Source organism: Pan paniscus, chromosome 19, assembly GCF_029289425.2.
Source record: "Pan paniscus chromosome 19, NHGRI_mPanPan1-v2.0_pri, whole genome shotgun sequence".
Lineage (NCBI taxonomy): Eukaryota > Metazoa > Chordata > Mammalia > Primates > Hominidae > Pan > Pan paniscus.
The window spans coordinates 17,016,898-17,035,739 of record NC_073268.2 but is presented as its reverse complement, the minus strand read 5'-3'; the positions used below and the strand labels follow the sequence as shown (position 1 = coordinate 17,035,739).

The 18,842-nt window shown below is 45.1% G+C and overlaps 1 protein-coding gene across 2 annotated transcripts in view; it reads right to left on the bottom strand.

Moving 5' to 3' along the window:
• Nucleotides 1-1,991: 1,991 nt before the first annotated feature.
• Nucleotides 1,992-18,842, bottom strand: part of CBX1 (chromobox 1) — a 33,803-nt gene continuing 16,952 nt past the window's right edge. For both annotated transcript variants that reach the window (XM_003827494.3, XM_008952845.4), the window contains exons 2-5: nucleotides 8,860-9,036; nucleotides 7,996-8,173; nucleotides 7,004-7,098; nucleotides 1,992-3,512 (exon numbers count right to left, since the gene is read on the bottom strand). In XM_003827494.3, the coding sequence (XP_003827542.1) occupies nucleotides 3,368-3,512; nucleotides 7,004-7,098; nucleotides 7,996-8,173; nucleotides 8,860-8,999 (558 nt within the window). In that variant the 5' untranslated portion in view covers nucleotides 9,000-9,036 and the 3' untranslated portion in view covers nucleotides 1,992-3,367. The remainder of the gene's footprint in view (nucleotides 3,513-7,003; nucleotides 7,099-7,995; nucleotides 8,174-8,859; nucleotides 9,037-18,842) is intronic.

Below are 18,842 nucleotides of genomic sequence, written 5' to 3'. Positions count from 1 at the left end.
CAAGGCAGGTGGATCACTTGAGGTTAGGGGTTCGAGACCAGCCTGGCCAACATGGTGAAACCTCATCTCTACCAAAACTACAAAAATTAGCCAGGTGTAGTGGGGCATGCCTGTAGTCCCAGCTACTCGGGAGGCTGAAGCAGGAGAATCGCTTGAACCCAGGAGGTGGAGGTTGCAGTGAGCTGAGATTGTGCCACTGCACTCCAGCCTGGGTGACAGCGAGACTCTGTCTCAAAAGAAAAAACAAAAAACAAAGAAATATTCTCTGAATACTTTCTCAAGCTGACCTAAGATTTGTTGTGCCTACTTATATTTATAACAGTTTGAATTTGTGGCCTCAACAATCAAAAAAGTTGATCCTTAAACTACTGATCTAGTAATATGCTAATTGGCTTTTGAAAATAACAAAATTGTGACTACCTAGCTTCAACTCAGTTTTCACTGCATGCCTATCAGTATTACTGTTTTCTCTGGGGGAGAATGATACAGTTTTTACAACAGCTCAGGAATGCCACAAATGACAAGTCAGTCAGTTCCAAAGGTTAAGACCAAAGCTGACTAGCAGTCCATTTGGGATACAAACCAAGGCTGTAGTTTCATTTCAGTGCATCTGATGGTGCAGAACAGAACCAGAACACCTCCACTTAAACTCCCTTAATTAGCTACCGACTGCTGTGCTACTGTCAACCACCACCAGGGCACACACTCAGACCTCTGTGCGGGGAGGCCTGTCTGTGACCCAGACCTTCAGTAAGGCTCCCCAGCTCCATTTATGTCTCCTGAGAACTTTCCTGAGGAGGCTTTCTGAAAAAATTATCTACACATCAGTTTATTTTAAACAAATGCTTTGCACGAGTGAGTAGTACTCAACTGTTACACTGATTTGTTCTCAGTGGAAATCCTATGTCTGTTACAAAAATGACAAGTTGGCCGGATGTGGTGGCTCATTCCTGTAATCCTGCACTTTGGAAGGCCGAGGCGGGCGGATCATGAGGTCAGAAGATCAAGACCATCTTGGCCAACATGGTGAAACCCTGTCTCCACTAAAATACAAAAAATTAGCCGGGTGTGGTGGTGCACGCCTGTAGTCCCAGCTACTCAGGAGGATGAGGCAGGGGAATCGCTGAACCCAGGAGGCGGAGGTTACAGTGAGCTGAGATCGCACCACTGCACTCCAGCCTGGCAACAGAGCAAGACTAAAAAAAAAAAAAAAAAAAAAAAAAAAGGCAAGTCCAAGGCCAGGCACAGTAGCTCATGCCTGTAATCCCAGCACTTTGGCAGGCCGAGGCAGGTGGATCACCTGAGGTTAGGAGTTCGAGACCAGCCTGGCCAACATGGCAAAATCCCATCTCTACTAAAAAAATTTAAAAATTAGCCAGGTGTGGTGGCACGCGCCTGTAGTCCCAGCTACTCTGGAGGCTGAGGCAGGAGAATCGCTTGAACCTGGGAGGCAGAGGTTGTAGTGAGCTGAGATCACACCACTGTACTCCAGCCTGGGTGACAGCAAGACTCCGTCTCAAAAAAAAAAAAAAAAAAAAAAAAAAATCATAGGCAGAAAATGATGTTTTAAATCAGTGCTCAAACACAGGGCGCCAAATTCCTGGAAAATTTTGGAGAAGTAGATTTTAGCCAAGGTCATATAATCTATTACATACCATAGGCAGGATCTAAACCTAACTTAAAAACCCATGTTTCCAAATATACCATAGTTTGGAAGTGCTATCAGGTCAGAGTGCTCAATAAACTTTTGGCAGTACTGAAGACGGCATGATGCGACCATCTTTACAACCTCTGCAGCAACTGATAAATGCCTAGTTAAGTATTTACTAAATTAACATGGTGTGACCACTGAAAGATTCAGGCCAGGCACTAGATTTTCAAGCCTACAGTGTTCAAGAAATAAAACCATTCAAGTGAGGAAGCCATTTCCAACAGACTGAACCTATAAGGCAAGAAGGGTTCCTGGTAAGACTTAAGACAGAAATCAGGGATTATAAATCTATAGTTTTATTAAGACAAAAACTGACAGTGTAGTATGAAGTTTACATTTAAACAAAGTTTACACAGAAATCTAACACATGCCTAAAAGAATTTTACAACGTAGCTCTAGATGCAAGTCTAGACAATATCAAGAACTGATGGATCTCATGACTCAAGACAGAGCATTTTGGGTATGTTACTTATTAGGATTTCTTAAAAAATTGTTTTGTGTGTGTATGTGTGTGTTTTAAAGTGAACCACTGCCCAATATGAAAGTTTAATCTTCTCCTGAGACCAAGGCTTTTGAAATCACTAAACTCTTGGATCAATTCAGTGAAACTTGTGCTGTCAGTGACTGAACCCTGCCAACAATGGTTTCAGTGTTCAAAGCTCAAAGAAAACGGCTCCAAGAGTTTTCCCCACTAAGAGCATGGGCCCTTGTCTTTCCCTACTGTCTTACCTCCTCTACCACCCTCTTCCTCTTCCTAACACCTCAGCCAGTGGCTTGGATGAACAAGCTGATATTTATAACTTCGTTACTGGAAAAGAAAGGGTCTTCTAATTTCGGGAATTAGCACCTCTAAGGCAGAATGATCTGCTTGTACTGTATACTCTCCAATAAAAGACCTTCCCTCCTCGTCAATTTCCATCTCCAAAATGGCAACTTTGGTAACTTATGAACAGGCTTAGTCCTTTGTGGGAACAGCAATAAGTTTAGGCAGGGAACACCTTGGCTTATAGGTTTCAGACTTTCACAGCTTTTAAACAGTCTCTCACAGTCCTTATTTATGGTGCCAATGACATTTTTTTAAAGGTAAAATATTCTGGACATAGAAGCAAATCATTAGTTGTCTGTTCTTTTCCATTGCTTCACCATTTCCCCTATCAGGCCCCAAATGTTAATCAAAATGATGCTACCCATCTCCCTTTCTCCCCTCCCCATCCCTCCCTCCCCCAAATAATACACCAGTAATAGCCAAAAACTACACACATGCTACGCTGTAAAAATGCAGAGTTAACACTATTGGGAAGAAGGCTGTGGGTTGTGGAGATGCTCTTTGAAGATCTACAGTATTTTTTTGCTCTCCCACACACCCAATTCTGCAAGTTTTGTCCTTCATAGAAGGCCCTTTGCTTTTCGCAGCAAAGTGCAGAAAAGGTTGCCTTGAAACACTTATCCCCTTTCCCCTCCACTGGGATGGGTGTGCAAACTATACAGCTTGAAACGGCTTTAAAGCACTTGGGCTGCTGCAGGGCACAGAAACTATACTGGCTCTTCAAAGGACATCTTCTCAAGCCACCTCTATGGTGTCAAGACAAGTAGAACTCCTTCCCTTCCCACTTGAAACCCACAGTCAGATGTGACAGGGGCTGGTACTCAGGAGCGTTAGTTCTTGTCATCTTTTTTGTCATCATCCTCCGAGGGGTAGGAATGCCACGTCAGCCTTTCCTCATAGAAGGATATGACAACCTGTGGGCACTTGACATTGGCTTCCTTGGCAGGGACCAGGTCAGCCTCATCAGAGTTTTTCCTGCAGAATAAAGCAAAGAGAGACTTTGAGACCAGGTGCTGATGGTCTATCCTAAGTTGGATAACCCAGGGGACAGTGCTTTAAAAATAGTAATTTTAGAAAAATAGGCTAGGGAACAATGAAAACGTGGCCCAAGCAGCATTTACTGGCAATTGTATGTCAAGTGACATCCTCAGAGTTAACTCTCCTGTTGAAAATTCCCTCTGGGGATTCAGGTATGTCAAAAGCCAGGTCAATGGACTTAACCAATCACATCTGAACATCTGGGCAAGGCCCCAAAAAGCATGACTCTCTAGATTCTCTGAGGGAAGAGAGGATACCTAGATTCTGAGGGAAGAGAAGTTACCACACTCCTCCAAAAGCCATATCCCAGCTGATAAGAACCCATGGAGAAATCTTGGCTTTGTAATAGGATTTTTTTTTTTTTTTTTTTTTTTTTTTTTTTGAGACAGAATCTCACTCTGTTGCCCAGGCTGGAGTGCAGTGGCATGATCTCGGATCACCACAACCTCCACCTCCTGGGTTCAAGCGATTTTCCTGCCTCAGCCTCCCCTAATAGCTGGAATTATAGGTGTGCGCCACCACACCCGGCTAATTTTTGTATTTTTAGTAGAGATGGGGTTTTGCCATCTCTACTAAAGATGTTGGCCAGGCTCATCTTGAACTCCTGACCTCAGGGGGATCCACCTGCCTCAGCCTCCCAAAGTGTTGGGATTACAGGCATGAGCCACCGCGCCCGGCCCGTAATAGGATTAAATACCACATCTGGCATTGGCCAGAGCAAATGAAGATGGACACTTTTTGCATAATCGTAATTACACTGACACTTCCAAATGCTATCCTCGCATAACTTCCAGGTGCTTTGAAATGATGTTTCAACATCGGGAGTAGAAAATGAGGGAGCTGTATTTTTCTGAATTTTAAAATGTTTTCAAGTGGCTGGCCACGGTGGCTCACACCTGTAATCCCAGCACTTTGGGAAGCCGAGGCAGGTGGATCACGAGGTCAGATCGAGACCATCCTGGCTAACACGGTGAAACCCTGTCTCTACTAAAAATACAAAAATTAGCCTGGTGTGGTGGCAGGCACCTGTAGTCCCAGCTACTCGGGAGGCTGAGGCAGGAGAATGGCGTGAAACTGGGAGGCAGAGCTTGCAGTGAGCCGAGATCATGCCACTGCACTCCAGCCTGGGCGACAGAGTGAGACTCTGTCTCAAAAAAAAAAAAAAAAAAAAAAGTTTTCAAAATTTGAAAATCATACACATTATAAGGGAATTAGGAGTAAACTCTTAGGCAGGGAGCAGTAGCTCACGCCTATAATCCCAGCACTTTGGGAGGCCAAGGTGGGCAGGCCCAGGAGTTCAAGACCAGCCTGGTCAACATGGCAAAACCGTGTTGCTACTAAAAATACAAAAATTAGCCAGGCATGGTGGCGTGCGCCTGTAATCCCAACTATTCGGGAGGCTGAGGCACAAGAATCGCTTGAACCTGGGAGGTGGAGGTTGTAGTGAACAGAGATCGCCTCACTGCACTCCAGCCTGGGTGACAGAGCCAGACTCTGTCTCATTTAAAAAAAAAAACAAACTCTTATCTTCAGGTTATTAGGAATGTCCTAGACAGAAGCAGTAGCGTAAAGCAAGCAGGAGACACCTGATGAGATCTCTGACAAAGCACCACCCCAAATCTCTAGAACCTTAATAACAGGAAATCAGAGCCACACAGTCCCATAGAGCAGAAGAGTAAGCTGATAATGTATGTTTTTGAACAATGGACCCAAGAGAATGGGAGGGAAATGGGAATCTGAAGCATGCTGCCATTTGCTGACAGCTGAACAACACCCTCTGAGTTAAATTTAGTCATTTCACTCCCCAGAAATATTTACTACTTTTAGAAATATACAAAAATCTCTATTCTCCAGTAAAATAACTTTTTAAAATGTACTTGGTCTTATAATCAAATCCAGTTTTAACCTGTAGACAGCAGTGAGTCGGCCAGGTGCAGTGGCTCACGCCTGTAATCCTAGCACCTTGGGAGGCTGAGGTGGGTGGATCACCTGAGGTCAGGAGTTTGAGACCAGCCTGGCCAACATGGTGAAACCCCATCTCTATGAAAAATACAAAAATCAGCCGGGCGTGGTAGTGCATGCCTGTAATCCCAGCTACTTGAGCGGCTGAGGCAGAAGAATCGTTGAACCCGGAGGGGCGGAGGTTGCAGTGAGCTGAGATCGTGCCACTGCACTCCAGCCTGGGCGAAAGAGTGAGACTGTCTCAAAAAAAAAAAAAAAAAAAAAAAAAGACAGTAGTGAGTCAACCAAAGGAGTACAATCTTAAGCAATATGGAGATACTACTGTAACTCACACTGGTCACATGCAGAAAAAGTATATTCTAGCTAAACTGAGTAACTCACAGTATAACTTCTCCCACCCAATAAGCGGCATCTTAAAAATGAACTTTTCTCTTATAGGTTAACAATAAATCAGCTAAAAGAGGGGCAGCTCCAGTAACTGCCTAGGGAATACATAGAAGAGAATAGGTTAGTTAGTTGTGACTCTGGCTTTCAGTGGTGCTAAAGTTAGGCCCCTCCAGCCATACTGTAAAAGAGGATAATTAGTACAGACACGAGTTTCAGAGTAAGTTCTGGACTGACAAAAGGACAAAGCTCCATAGACATTGTGTGTGTGTGTGTGTGTGTGTGTGTGTGTGTGTGTGTGTGTGTGTGTGTGTATTTTAAAGGACAAAGTTTCTAGAATGCTGCCTTCATTGGCAATGGCTTAGAATTATTCCTTCCAAATTTTAAATACAATCATTGAGATCCACTTTGTGGGGAGAATGAGCAAGAAATAGGAAGAATGGCCTTCTTTTGACAGAGTAGGAAAATTACAGAGATTGTTGGGACAACTATCTTCATTAGGCTGTTTCATGGAGTATTACTATCACTGGTATTTATACTCATAATGGAAAAAAGCAGGCTTGCTCTATGCTTGATAGCAGTTAAGGAGCCTTGCTGACCCCTGCTGGCTGATCCTGTAATTGTAGAATCTGCACAAATTGAAAGGGATCCAACAATTAAGGACAAAAGGAAGAACTACAGATTCTTTCCTAACCCTGAGAATTTAGCAGAATTTCTGATTCTGGGGCCAGCCTCATCTTTATTAAGGAGGTGGTAGAAGGAGAGGGTGGTCCAATCACATTTCATTTTCTCCCCCTTTATTTACAGAAGTGAAATGTAATTCCTTCCCACACTCTTTCCACTCTAGATTGTCTCCCACCTCCTAAAAATATGGGCAAAGACCCAAGATTCCTAAGGGCTCCTACCTGTAACTCATGAGTCCAGGGTGGCAGTCAGGCCGAGGGTCACTATCGAAGGACTATGCCATCTTAACAATTTCACACTTGGGTGATTGGAATTTCGAAGGTCCAGCTCTTTTCCTCTGGCATGAAACCAATGGGAGAGGAAAAAAAACAACCACACAGAGCCACTGGCCGACTCACCATTTCATCAGGAACATGAGCTCTCCACTGGAGTCTGTAGCTCCAATAATCCGCTCCGGCTCCAAACCTCGAGCAAAGCCTCGTGGCTTTTCTGACTGTAAAAACAAGATGGGTAGAACAATTTTATCTATATGGGACTATTATCCAGACTGGAACCATTCCTGTGTCTCTGATTAATGTAATCACAAACTCTTTTTTTTTTTGAGACGGAATCTCACTCTGTCGCCCAGGCTGGAGTGCAGTGGTGCGATCTCGGCTCACTGCAGCCTCTGCCTCCCAGGTTCAAGTGATTCTCCTGCCTCAGCCTCCCAAGTAGCTGGGACCACAGGCACATGCCACCACGTCCGGCTAATTTTTTGTATTTTTAGTAGAGGCCCAGTTTCACCGTGTTAGTCAGGATGGTCTTGATCTCCTGACCTTGTGATCCGCCCGCCTCGGCCTCCCAAGGGGCTGGGATTACAGGTGTGAGCCACCGTGCCCGGCCCAATCACAAACTCTTTTGCCAATATTTCACCAATACCTTGGCTCAAGTAAGAGAGCTGTTAGAATCCTTTGGAGTGATTATTCATCAATGTCTGAAGCGCATGAGATTTTCCCTATGTGAAAAGGGACATACAGCCCAAGCAAAATCAATGTTTACAACTATCTCTTCACTCTCAAAAAACAACTTACTTTAAGATACTGATTAAGTCAAAATAGCCACCTCACACCTTTAATGATTAAACATTGAAAATTATTTTTTACAAGAATGAATTCACTTGCCCTTATATCTGTCCCCAGCAAGTTTTCCATTTACTGCTCCTGTACCATGGATAAAAAGTAAGAGATCATGTGGCTTCATGACAGTACACTCTCACTTTGTAGGCATTAGCCTACCTAAGATTTCAGGACTAAGAAGAGACAGCTGCTAATATCAGGGAAGAAGCAGAACAAAACTACTTTGACAGTAGTTTGAATTGTGGGCTAGTAAAAATTCTTACTTCTATTCTTACCTCTTCTTTCTTCTTCTTTGGTTTGCTCTCCTCTCCCTTATCTTCAGAATCAGAATCAGCTTTGCGCTTGCCTCCCTCTGATTTATCTGTCTCATGTGCTGTTTTCTGTGACTGCAGAAACTCAGCAATGAGGTCGGGGCAATCCAGGTTCTCTTCTGGCTCCCATGTGTTGTCCTCACTGAAACCAGAGGGCACAGCAAGTCATACTTTCACTCAAATAAGTATACTCATACTAAGGATAATCGTAAGAGGACAAGACCTCAGATGTCTACGGAAAAGCTGAAATTCTTGGGGAATGGGGAAGCTTTTTAGTATAAATAGAAAGCTGAGAAACTGGCTTCCTTCAAAGGCAAATGACTTTTATTTGTCAATTTAAATTGGTCTATAGCCACACACAAAACTGTTTCTCAGCAATCACTATGGGCTGGGTACAGTGGCTCATGCCTGTAGTCCCAACACTTTGGGAGGCCCAGGTGGGAGGAATGCTTGAGGCCAGGAGTTAAGAGACAAACCTGGGCAACTAAGCAAGACATGGTGGTGCATGCCTGTGGTACCAGCTACTTAGAAGGCTGAGGTGGGAGGATACCTTGAGCCTGGGAGGTTGAGGCTGCAGTGAGCTGTGACTGCACCACTGTACTCCAGCCTGGGTGACAGAGCGAGACCTCGTCTCGAAAGAAATAATTTTTAAAAAGAAGTCATTCTGCTTTGTATTATAAGCAGTAGGCCATATTCCTAATTAAACAATAAGCCATGAAGGTGGGGACTGAGTCACACTGTATCCATCATAGCACTGGAGGTCTCATACATCTCTAGACTCCTGATAAACACTTGGTGGCTACATTTACCTGTGTCAGTGAAACTTACTCTGAGAATCCCTTCCACTTTAGGAGGTACTCCACTTTGCCCTTTACCACTCGACGGTCGAGAACTTTTTCCACCACATATTCCTCTTCCTCCTCTTCTAGCACCTCCTCCACTTTCTTCTTGTTTTGTTTTTTCCCCATAGTGCCCGCCAGCTTTCTGGTGTAAAGGGTGACGCTGCTAAAATGATAAATGAAATAAAAAGGGCATTAGGGAGCACTCTTATTGGTTAGATAATATCTGGATGGTAAGAAAACCAGGGACATGACAGGTGATAATATTGTATGCTGCTTATAGTAAGTGTTAGGCTTCTTCTCACACTCGATACACAATAGTTTTCTGATATGTCCAGCCAGAAAGCTCATAAAACAGCCCCAATTAATCTTACAGCAAACTTTTTTTTTTTTTTTTTGAGAGACGGAGTCTTGCTCTGTTGCCCAGGCTGGAGTGCAAAGTGGCGCAATCTCGGCTTACTGCAACCTCCGCCTCCTGGGTTCAAGCGATTCTCCTGCCTCAGCTTCCCAAACAGCTGGGACTACAGGCGTGTGCCACCAAGCCCAGCTAATTTTTGTATTTTTTTTTTTTTTTTTAGTAGAGACGGAATTTCACTATGTGTTGGCCAGGTTGGTCTCGAACTCCTGACCTCAGGTGATCCACCTGCCTCGGCCTCCCAAAGTGTTGGAATTACAGGCATGAGCCACCACGCCTGGCCTTCACAGCAAACTTCTTTATTCTTGTGTATCCATTTAAAACTTTTATACCCATTCTTGGTAATTTTAAAAGGCTCCCAATACTCCTTTTACCATAAGGCATGGTAGCTAGGGCCAGGCGTGCAGGCTCACATCTGCAATCCCAGCATTTTGGAAGGCCCAAGTGGGAGAATTCCTGGAGCCCAGTAGTGTGTGACCAGCCTAGGCAACACAGCAAGACTCCATCTCCACAAAAAAAAACGTTGTAAAAGAGCATGGTAGCTAAAATATTGCATTAAATTGAAAGGCTGGGTGCAGTGGCTCACACCTATAATTCTAGCACTTTGGGAGGCCGAGGCGGGCAGATCACCTGAGGTCAGGGGTTCAAGACCATCCTGGCCAACATGGCGAGACCCTGTCCCTACTAAAAATACAAAAATTAGCCAGTCGTGAGCCAAGATCGCACGACTGTACTCCAGCCTGGGCAACAGAGTGAGACACTGTCTCAAAAAAAAAAGAAAAGCAGTCCTCCTAAAAATGTGCACATATCAATAAAACTTACATATTACTCTCTGACTCATACTTTCTCCTATTCCAAGTTTTCCTTTTCATCAAAGTACTGGATTTGAATTTCTTTTTTTTTTTTTTTTTTGAGATGGAGTCTTGCTCTGCCCCCAGGCTGGAGTGCAGTGGTGCAATCTCAGCTCACTGCAAGCTCCGCCTCCTGGGTTCACACCATTTTCCTGCCTCAGCCTCCTGAGTAGCTGTGACTACCGGCGCCCGCCACCACGCCCAGCTAATTTTTTGTATTTTTAGTAGAGACGGGGTTTCACCATGTTAGCCAGGATGGTCTCGATCTCCTGACCTCATGATCCGTCCGCCTCGGCCTCCCAAAGTGCTGGGATTACAGGTGTGAGTCACCATGCCCGGCCCTGGACTTGAATTTTTAACTGTGGAAAACAGCTTGTCCTATTAAACATCTAGTTTAATTTTTTCTTTTCATATATGCATATATAATATAATCCATTCTTCTGCATGATTAATACACCATTTTGAAAAGTTCTGCTTTCTGCTTTTTGTTTAGTTTTTTTTTTTTGAGACAGAGTCTTGCTTTGTCGCCCACACTGGAGTGCAGTGGTGCAATCTCAGCTCACTGCAAGCTCCGCCTCATGGGTTCACGCCATTCTCTTGCCTCAGTCTCCCGAGTAGCTGGGACTACAGGCGCCCGCCACCACGCCTAATTTTTTTGTATTTTTAAGTAGAGACGGGGTTTCACCATGTTAGCCAGGATGGTCTTGATCTCCTGACCTCGTGATCCGCCCGCCTCGGCCTCCCAAAGTGCTGGGATTACAGAGCTGAGCCACCATGCCCGGTCTGTTTTTGTCTTTTTGAGATGGAGTCTCAACTCTGTGAGCTGGGCTGGAGTGCAGTGGTGTGATCTCAATTTACTGCAACCTCTGCCTCCCGGGTTCAAGCGATTCTCCTGCCTCCACCTCCCGAGTAGTTGGTTTTACAGGTGCCCGCCATTACGCCTGGCTAATTTCTGTATTTTTAGAAGAGACGGGGTTTAACCACGTTGGCCAGGCTGGTCTTGAACTCCTGACCTCGTGATTTGCCTGCCTTGGCTTTCCAAAGTGCTGGGATTACAAGCGTGAGCCACCATGCCTGGCCTTTTTTTTTTTTTTTTTTTTTTTTTTTTGAGACGGAGTCTCACTCCAGCCCAGGCTGGAGTGCAGTGGCACAATCTCGGCTCACTGCAACCTCTGCCTCCCGGGTTCAAGTGATTCTCCTGTCTCAGCCTCCTGAGTAGCTGGGACTACAGGTGTGAGCTACCACGCCCGGCTAATTTTTGTATTTTTAGCAGAGACAGGGTTTCACCACGTTGGTCAAGCTGCCAGGCTGGTCTCAAACTCCTGACTTCGTGATTCACCCGAGCTGGCCTCCCAAAGTGCTGGGATTACAGGCGTGAGCCACCGAACCCAGCTCCAGCCCCGGCCCCGCACCTCCCCCTCTTTGAGATGGAGTCTCACTCCAGCCGGGCTGGAGTGCAGTGGCACAGTCTTGGCTCACTGCAACCTCCGCCACCTGGGTTCAAGTGATTCTTCTGCCTCAGCCTCCTGAGTAGCTGGGACTACAGGTGTGTGCCACCATGCCCAGCTAGTTTTTGTATTTTTAGTAGAGACAGGGTTTCGCCATGTTGGCCAGGCTGGTCTCGAACTCCTGACCTCAAGTGATCCACCCGCCATGGCCTCCCAAAGTGCTGGGATTACAGGCATGAGCCACTGTGCCCAGCCATGTTCTCTTGTTCTTTATGCAGTCTTTTCTGAATTGAACGTACGATTCACAAATTTCTTGTTAACTTATTGTATTTAGTTTATTTTACAACTTTTTTTCTGTTTTGAGACAGTGTCTCACTCTATCACCTAGGTTGGAATGCAGTGAAGTAATTATGGCTCACTGCAGCTTTGACCTCCTGGGCTCAAGTGATCCCGCTGCCTCAGTCTCCTGAGTAGCTGGAACCACAGGTGTGCGCCACCATGCCTGGCTAATTTTTTAAATTTTTAGTAGAGACAAGTTCTCAATATGTTGCCCAGGCTTGTTTCAAACTCCCAGGCTCAAGTGATCCTCCCACCTCAGCCTCCAGAAGTACTGGTATTACAGACATGAGCCATCACACCTGGCCTCCAATTTATTTCTAAAAACTAAGGAAGAGTCATAAAAATGCCAGAATGATCATGAAATTCTCTAAACTGGAACCCTGTAAAAATTTGGAAAACAAGTGTGGGGAAAACAGAACTGTAGTTATCAAAGATAACAGAATCTGAGTTTACTCCTTTATAAAATACATCATCAAGCTAGGTAACATCTAAGGGTTTTTCCAGTGTTGAAATTTTAGTCCCTTATAAATCTATTTTATTTAGTCCTTCATCCAAATTTGACTTTTTTGGGGGAGGGGGACACAGTCTCCCTCTGTCGCCCAGGCTGCAGTGCAATGGTGCTATCTCGGCTCACCTACGCCTCTGGGGTTCAAGTGATTCTCATGCCTCAGCCTCCTGAGTAGCTGGGACTACAGGCGCCCGCCACCAGGCCCAGTTGATTTTTGTATATTTAGTAGAGATGGGGTTTCAGCATGTTGGCCAGGCTGGTCTCGAACTCCTGACCTCAAGTGATCTGCCCGTTTTGGTTTCCCAAAACTCTGGAATTAACAGGCATGAGCTACTGTGCCCGGACCCAACTCTTTGACTTCTGACAGACTTAAAGCCTTATGATTACCAATTTTTGTCAGTAGATGGCACTGTATCAATGAAACAAAATTGATCAACAAAACTGGCCAAAGAATTACCTGGATGGCAGGTAATCCAAGACAAGGAAGAGTTACGTCTCTGCTTGAGTTTAAAATAATACCAATTTGAGGTTAAACTGGTTATTCCTAGCATCCTTAGGAAAGGAAGCTTACTTAGTGTAATCATTAAGTTTTCTAAACACTGTAAAACTGGCATGTATAGACAGAATGCACTTAAGAGTCCATCTACAAGGCTGGGTGCGGTGGTTCACGCCTGTAATCCCAGCACTTTGGGAGACCGAGGCAGGCAGATCACAAGGTCAGGAGTTCGAGACCAGCTTGGCCAATATGGCGAAACCCCATCTCTACTAAAAGTATAAAAATTAGCTGGGTATGGTGGCGCTCGCCTGTAGTGCCAGCTACTCGGGAGGCTGAGGCAGGAGAATTGCTTGAACCCGGGAGGCGGAGGTTGCGGTGAGCCGAGATCGCGCCACTGCACTCCAGCCTGGTGACAGAGCGAGACTCCATCTCAAAAAAAAAAAAAATATATATATATATATATAATTTGTCTTAGAAAAATAAATAGCATTTCTTTTTGAAAAGTTTAATCTATTTATTTGCTTATTTAGAGACCAGGTTATGAGACTGCCTAATTTTTGTATTTTTGGTAGAGAAGGGTTTTTGCCATGTTGCCAATGCTGGTCTCGAACCCCTGGTCTCAAGCGATCCACCTGCCTCGACCTCCCAAAGTGCTGGGATTACTGGCATGAGATCTGGCCAAAAAATAAAACAGCACTGACTATTATCCACCTGATGATCCTTCTGCTATGAGCCGAAAGGGTCAGCATAGCTTCTAACTGATCTCTACCTACTGCAAGCTTATCCTCCCTTTATCATTAATTAGCATGGCCTCAGAGAGGAAGAGTCATAGAATGGCATAATTGTTAGGTAAAGAAAGCCCCCAAATGGGGAAATCTAAAGTAAAGCATTCTCATGACTTCGATCTTTACTCACTTTTATTTTTTGAGACAGAGTTTCGCTCTTGTCGCCCAGGCTGGAGTGCAATGGAGCACTCTCAGCTCACTGCAACCTTCACTTCCTGAGTTCAAGCGATTCTCCTGCCTCAGCCTCTCAAAGAGCTGGGATTACAGGCGCTCACCACCATGCCCAGCTAATTTTTTTAATACTCTTAGTAGAGACAAGATTTCACCATGTTGGCCAGGCTGGTCTCGAACTCCTGACCTCAGGTGATCTGCCTGCCTCGGCCTCCCAAAGTGCTGGGATTACAGGCCTGAGCCACTGAGCCTGGCCCTTTCCTTACTTTTTAAGTACTGTCTTAAGAGCAACTCAAATAAGAAGAATATAGAAAACAGATCCCCGCTTCTTCCTGAGCTTTCTTTACTGGCTCATCCCAGAGCATCTACATCCAGAGATACTGTATTACTGGAGATTCCCAGCCAGCCTTCCCAACGTGTTTTTTTGTTTACAATTAGTTCTCTAGGGTTTCAAGAAAGCTATTTGTCAAAATCAGTAGAGAGGTCAGGGCTCGGCAGCACACACCTGTAATTCCAGCACTTTGGAAGGCCTAGGCAGAAGGATTGCTTGAGCCCAGGAGTTTGAGATCAGCCTGGGCAACGTAGTGAGACCTCATCTCTACAAAAAATAATCAGCTGGGTGTGCTGGGAGGATCGCTTAAGCACAGGAGGTTGAGGCTGCTGTGAGCTGTGATTGTGCCACTGCACTCCAGCCTGGGTGATGAAGCAAGACTGTCTTTAAAAAAATGATAAAGAGGCTGGGTGTGGTGGCTCACACCTGTAATCACAGCACTTTGGGAGGCCAAGGTGGGCAGATCACGAGGTCAGGAGATCGAGCCCATCCTGGCTAACACGGTGAAACCCCATCTCTACTAAAAATACAAAAAATTAGCTGGGTGTGATGGCGGGCACCTGTAATCCCAGCTACTCGGGAGGCTGAGGCAGGAGAATGGCGTGAACTCGGGAAGCGGAGCTTGCAGTGAGCCGAGATCATGCCACTGCACTCCAGCCTGGGGGACAGAGCGAGACTCCATCTCAAAAAAAAAAAAGGAAAAATGATCTATTATTTTATTTATTTTTTTGAGATGGAGTCTCTCTCTGTCGCCCAGGCTGGAGTGCAGTGACGCAATCTCAGTTCACTGCAACCTCCACCTCCCAGGTTCAAATGATCCTCTTCCTTAGCCTCCCGAGTAGCTGGGACTACAGATGCACACCACCACTCCTGGCTAATTTTTTTGTATTTTTAGTAAAGACGTGGTTTCACCATGTTGGCCAGGCTGGTCTCAAACGCTTGACCTCAAGTAATCCGCCCACCTCAGCCTCCCAAAGTGCTAGGATTACAGGCGTGAGCCACTGTGCCAGGTAATTTTATTTTTTTTTAATGACACAATTATCTTTTTTTTTTTTTTTTTAAGGCGGAATTTCGCTCTTGTCACCCAGGCTGGAGTGCAACAATGCGATCTCAGCTCACCACCACCTCGGCTTCCCAGGTTCAAGCGATTCTCCTGCCTCAGCCTCCCAAGTAGCTGGGATTATTAGGCATGCACCACCATGCCCAGCTAATTTTGTATCTTTAGTAGAGACAGAGTTTCTCCATGTTGGTCAGGCTGGTCTTGAACTCCCAACCTCAGGTGATCTGCCTGCCTCAGCCTCCCAAAGTGCTGGGATTACAGGAATGAGCCACTGCACCTGGCCTAATTTTTATTTATTTATTTATTTTTTAAAGACAGGGTTTCACTATGTCACCCAGGCTGTTCTTGAACTCCTGGACTCCAGTGATCCTCCCGCCTCAGCCTCCCAAAGTGCTGGGATTACATGTGTAAGCCATCATGCCTGGTCAATTACCACTTTGTAAATTCTACCTGCACCCCTATTGTCAGGGGTACCTAGTGGCCTTTCCAGAATCCTGTGACACAAACTGGTTTGTTGTACCTTCTTGGCTCTTCCTAAATCCAGTCCTACTTAATTTTTAGCTTTTTCTGGTCAGTAACTAGTTTTCCAGCTGTTTTCTGACATCTCTACTTGTCTTTTTCCTATTTTTCTTGTCTCTTTAAAAATCTTCTTATTGGCCAGGCGGCGTGGTGGCTCACGCCTGTAATCCCAGTAATTTGGGAGGCCGAGGTGAGCGGATCACTTGAGGTCAGGAGTTCGAGACCAGCCTGACCAACATGGTGATATCCTGTCTCTGCTAAAAATCCAAAAAATTAGCTGGGTGTGGTGGTGGGCGCCTGTAATTCCAGCTACTTGGAAGGCTGAGGCAGGAGAATTGCTGGAACCTGGGAGGCAGAGGTTACAGTGAGCCGAGATTGCGCCATTGCACTCCAGCCTGGGCGACAAAAGCGAAACTCCATCCCCCCTCCAAAAAAAAAAAATCCTTTGACCATTACTTGTGTGAGATTTTCAAAAGGAGTAGAACCATGTAGTTCAACCAGCCATGTTTATCTGCAAAGTTTCACTGAAGTATCTAATAATAGTGAGTGCTTATTACGTGCCAGGTACTATTACAAACACTTTACTCATTTATTTCAAAAATTTTGTTTAGACACAGGGTGTCGCTCTGTTGCCCAGTACGGTGGCCTGATCATAACTCACTGCAGCCTCGACCTCCTGGGCTCAAGCCATCCTCCCAAGTAGCTGGGACTACAGGCTTGTACTACCAAACCTGGCTAATTTTTTCAATTTTTTCTGGTGGAGACAAGGTGTTCCTATGTTGTTCAGGCTTCTCTTTCTTTCCTTTTTTTTTTTTTTTTTTGAGACGGAGTCTTGCTCTGTTACCCAGGCTGGAGTGCAGTGGTGCAATCTCAGCTCACTGCAACCTCCGCCTCCAGAGTTCAAGCGATTCTCCTGCCTCAGCCTCCTGAGTAGCTGGGATTACAGGCGCGTGCCACCACACCCAGCTAATTTTTGTATTTTTAGTAGAGACAGGTCGCCATGTTGCTCAGCCTGGTCTCCAACTCCTGACCTCGTGATCCACCCGCCTCAGCCTCCCAAAGTGCTGGGATAACAGGCGTGAGCCACTGTGCCGGGCGCCAAGCTTGTTAAACTCCTGGCCTCACACAATTCTCTCGCTTTGGCCTCCCCAAGTGTTGGGATTACAGGCATGAACCATGGCGCCCTGCCTACTCATTTATTATTTACAATACTCCCGGCCGGGCATGGTGGCTCACGCCTGCAATCCCAGCACTTTGGGAGGCTGAGGTGGGTGGATCATGAGGTCAGGAGATCGAGACCATCCTGGCTAACACGGTGAAACCCCGTCTCTACTAAATGTACAAAAAATTAGCTGGGCGTGATGGCGGGCACCTGTAGTCCCAGCTACTTGGGAGGCTGAGGCAGGAGAATGGTGTGAACCCAGGAGACGGAGCTTGCAGTGAGCCGAGATCGTGCCACTGCACTCCAGCCTGGGCGACAGAGCGAGACTCTGTCTCACAAAAAAAAACAAAAAAAACCCAGTACTCCCAAGAGTTACTAGTTGAAGCTAGTAACTGAGTTGACTGGACTACAAATGGGGGAGTATGGTTTTACAGTATGTACTCAAACCTCAGTTTGAGATCCTCAGTTGTCCTACTTAGCCAACTCGTATGGTTTATATCACAATATTGTAAACAAAGAAATCTAGCATTGCCATAATTTTTACCTAAACATTTGCCGAGTCTGCTACATTTGAAGATTCCTAGAAAAATAATACTTTACATTTGCATTATACTTTACAGTTTACAAAGTGCTACCACATTATCTCATTTAATCTTCAAAACCATCCTGTGAGATAAGCCATTCAGATGTTATCTCTGCCTCACAAATAGACCAAATTTAGATGAAGTAGATCACCTAAGGTCACACAATTAAATGAAGCACTGCACTTCAGTAAGGCCATCTAGCAAGGCTAGGCTAAATGCCCTGTTGAACACATAAAACTAGCAGCTAGCCACAAACTTACAGGGTAATATCCCTCCAGCCTGTATAAGGAAAGGACACAGAGGTCTCTTAAGATGACTCCTCCCTACAATTTGTCACTGGTAAATAAGAAAGTGACTGGTAATGATTTTTCTCAGAAAAGACCTTGAAAGGTATGGCTCTGTTAAAAAAAAAAAAAAAAGATTTTTAATTGGTTTCTGGAATATGAAGGTATTCATTGTTTATTAAACCTGCAGACAGAAACAAAGCTGGGTTTTTAATGCCCCAGCAGTCTTTTGAGTCTTTTAAATTGACAAGTGCTACATAGTGTAGAATTTTTGAAGTTAAACATCTAGCAAGCAGACTAGAGAGAGAACTACTGAGAAAATGTCAATTTTAAGAAACCAGGCCAGGCGCGGTGGCTCACGCCTATAATCCCAGCACTCTGGGAGGCTGAGGAGGGCAGAATCACCTAAGGTCAGGAGTTCAAGAAAAACCTGGCCAACGTGGCGAAACCTCGTCTCTACTAAAAATACAAAAAAAATAGGCTGGTCACGGTGGCATGCACCTGTAGTCCCAGTTACTCGAGAGATTAAGGCATGAGAATTAATTGAACTCAGGCGGCAGACATTGGCAGTGAGCCAAAATCACGCCACTGCACTCCAGCCTGGGTGACACAGCGAGACTCTGTCTCAATAAAAAACAAAACAAAACAAAAACCCAAAACTTGTTTACAGTGTCCCAAGGAATCCAGGAACAGTGTAAATCTGAATCAAGAGTAATTAATTCATAGCTCAATTTTAAGAGAAAGAGTACTGTTGTCATTTTCCTCACCCACCCTCCACCCCTGCACTGAGGAGCTAGAAAATGTAAAGAAGCAACAATGCTACTTGACTGCAGAAGGCAGTAACATAACAGACACAAGCTTAGGCATTTCATTTTGGTTTGAAATAGTTTGTACTGTGAAAGGGTACGAGAAGGCTTCAAGAAGCCAGTATGGCCACAGCTCTTGGCTGCCACCATAAACATGAACTATGAAGTGCTATGCTAGGAACTTCCACGATTCTGATTTCTTGCCAGTTTGAA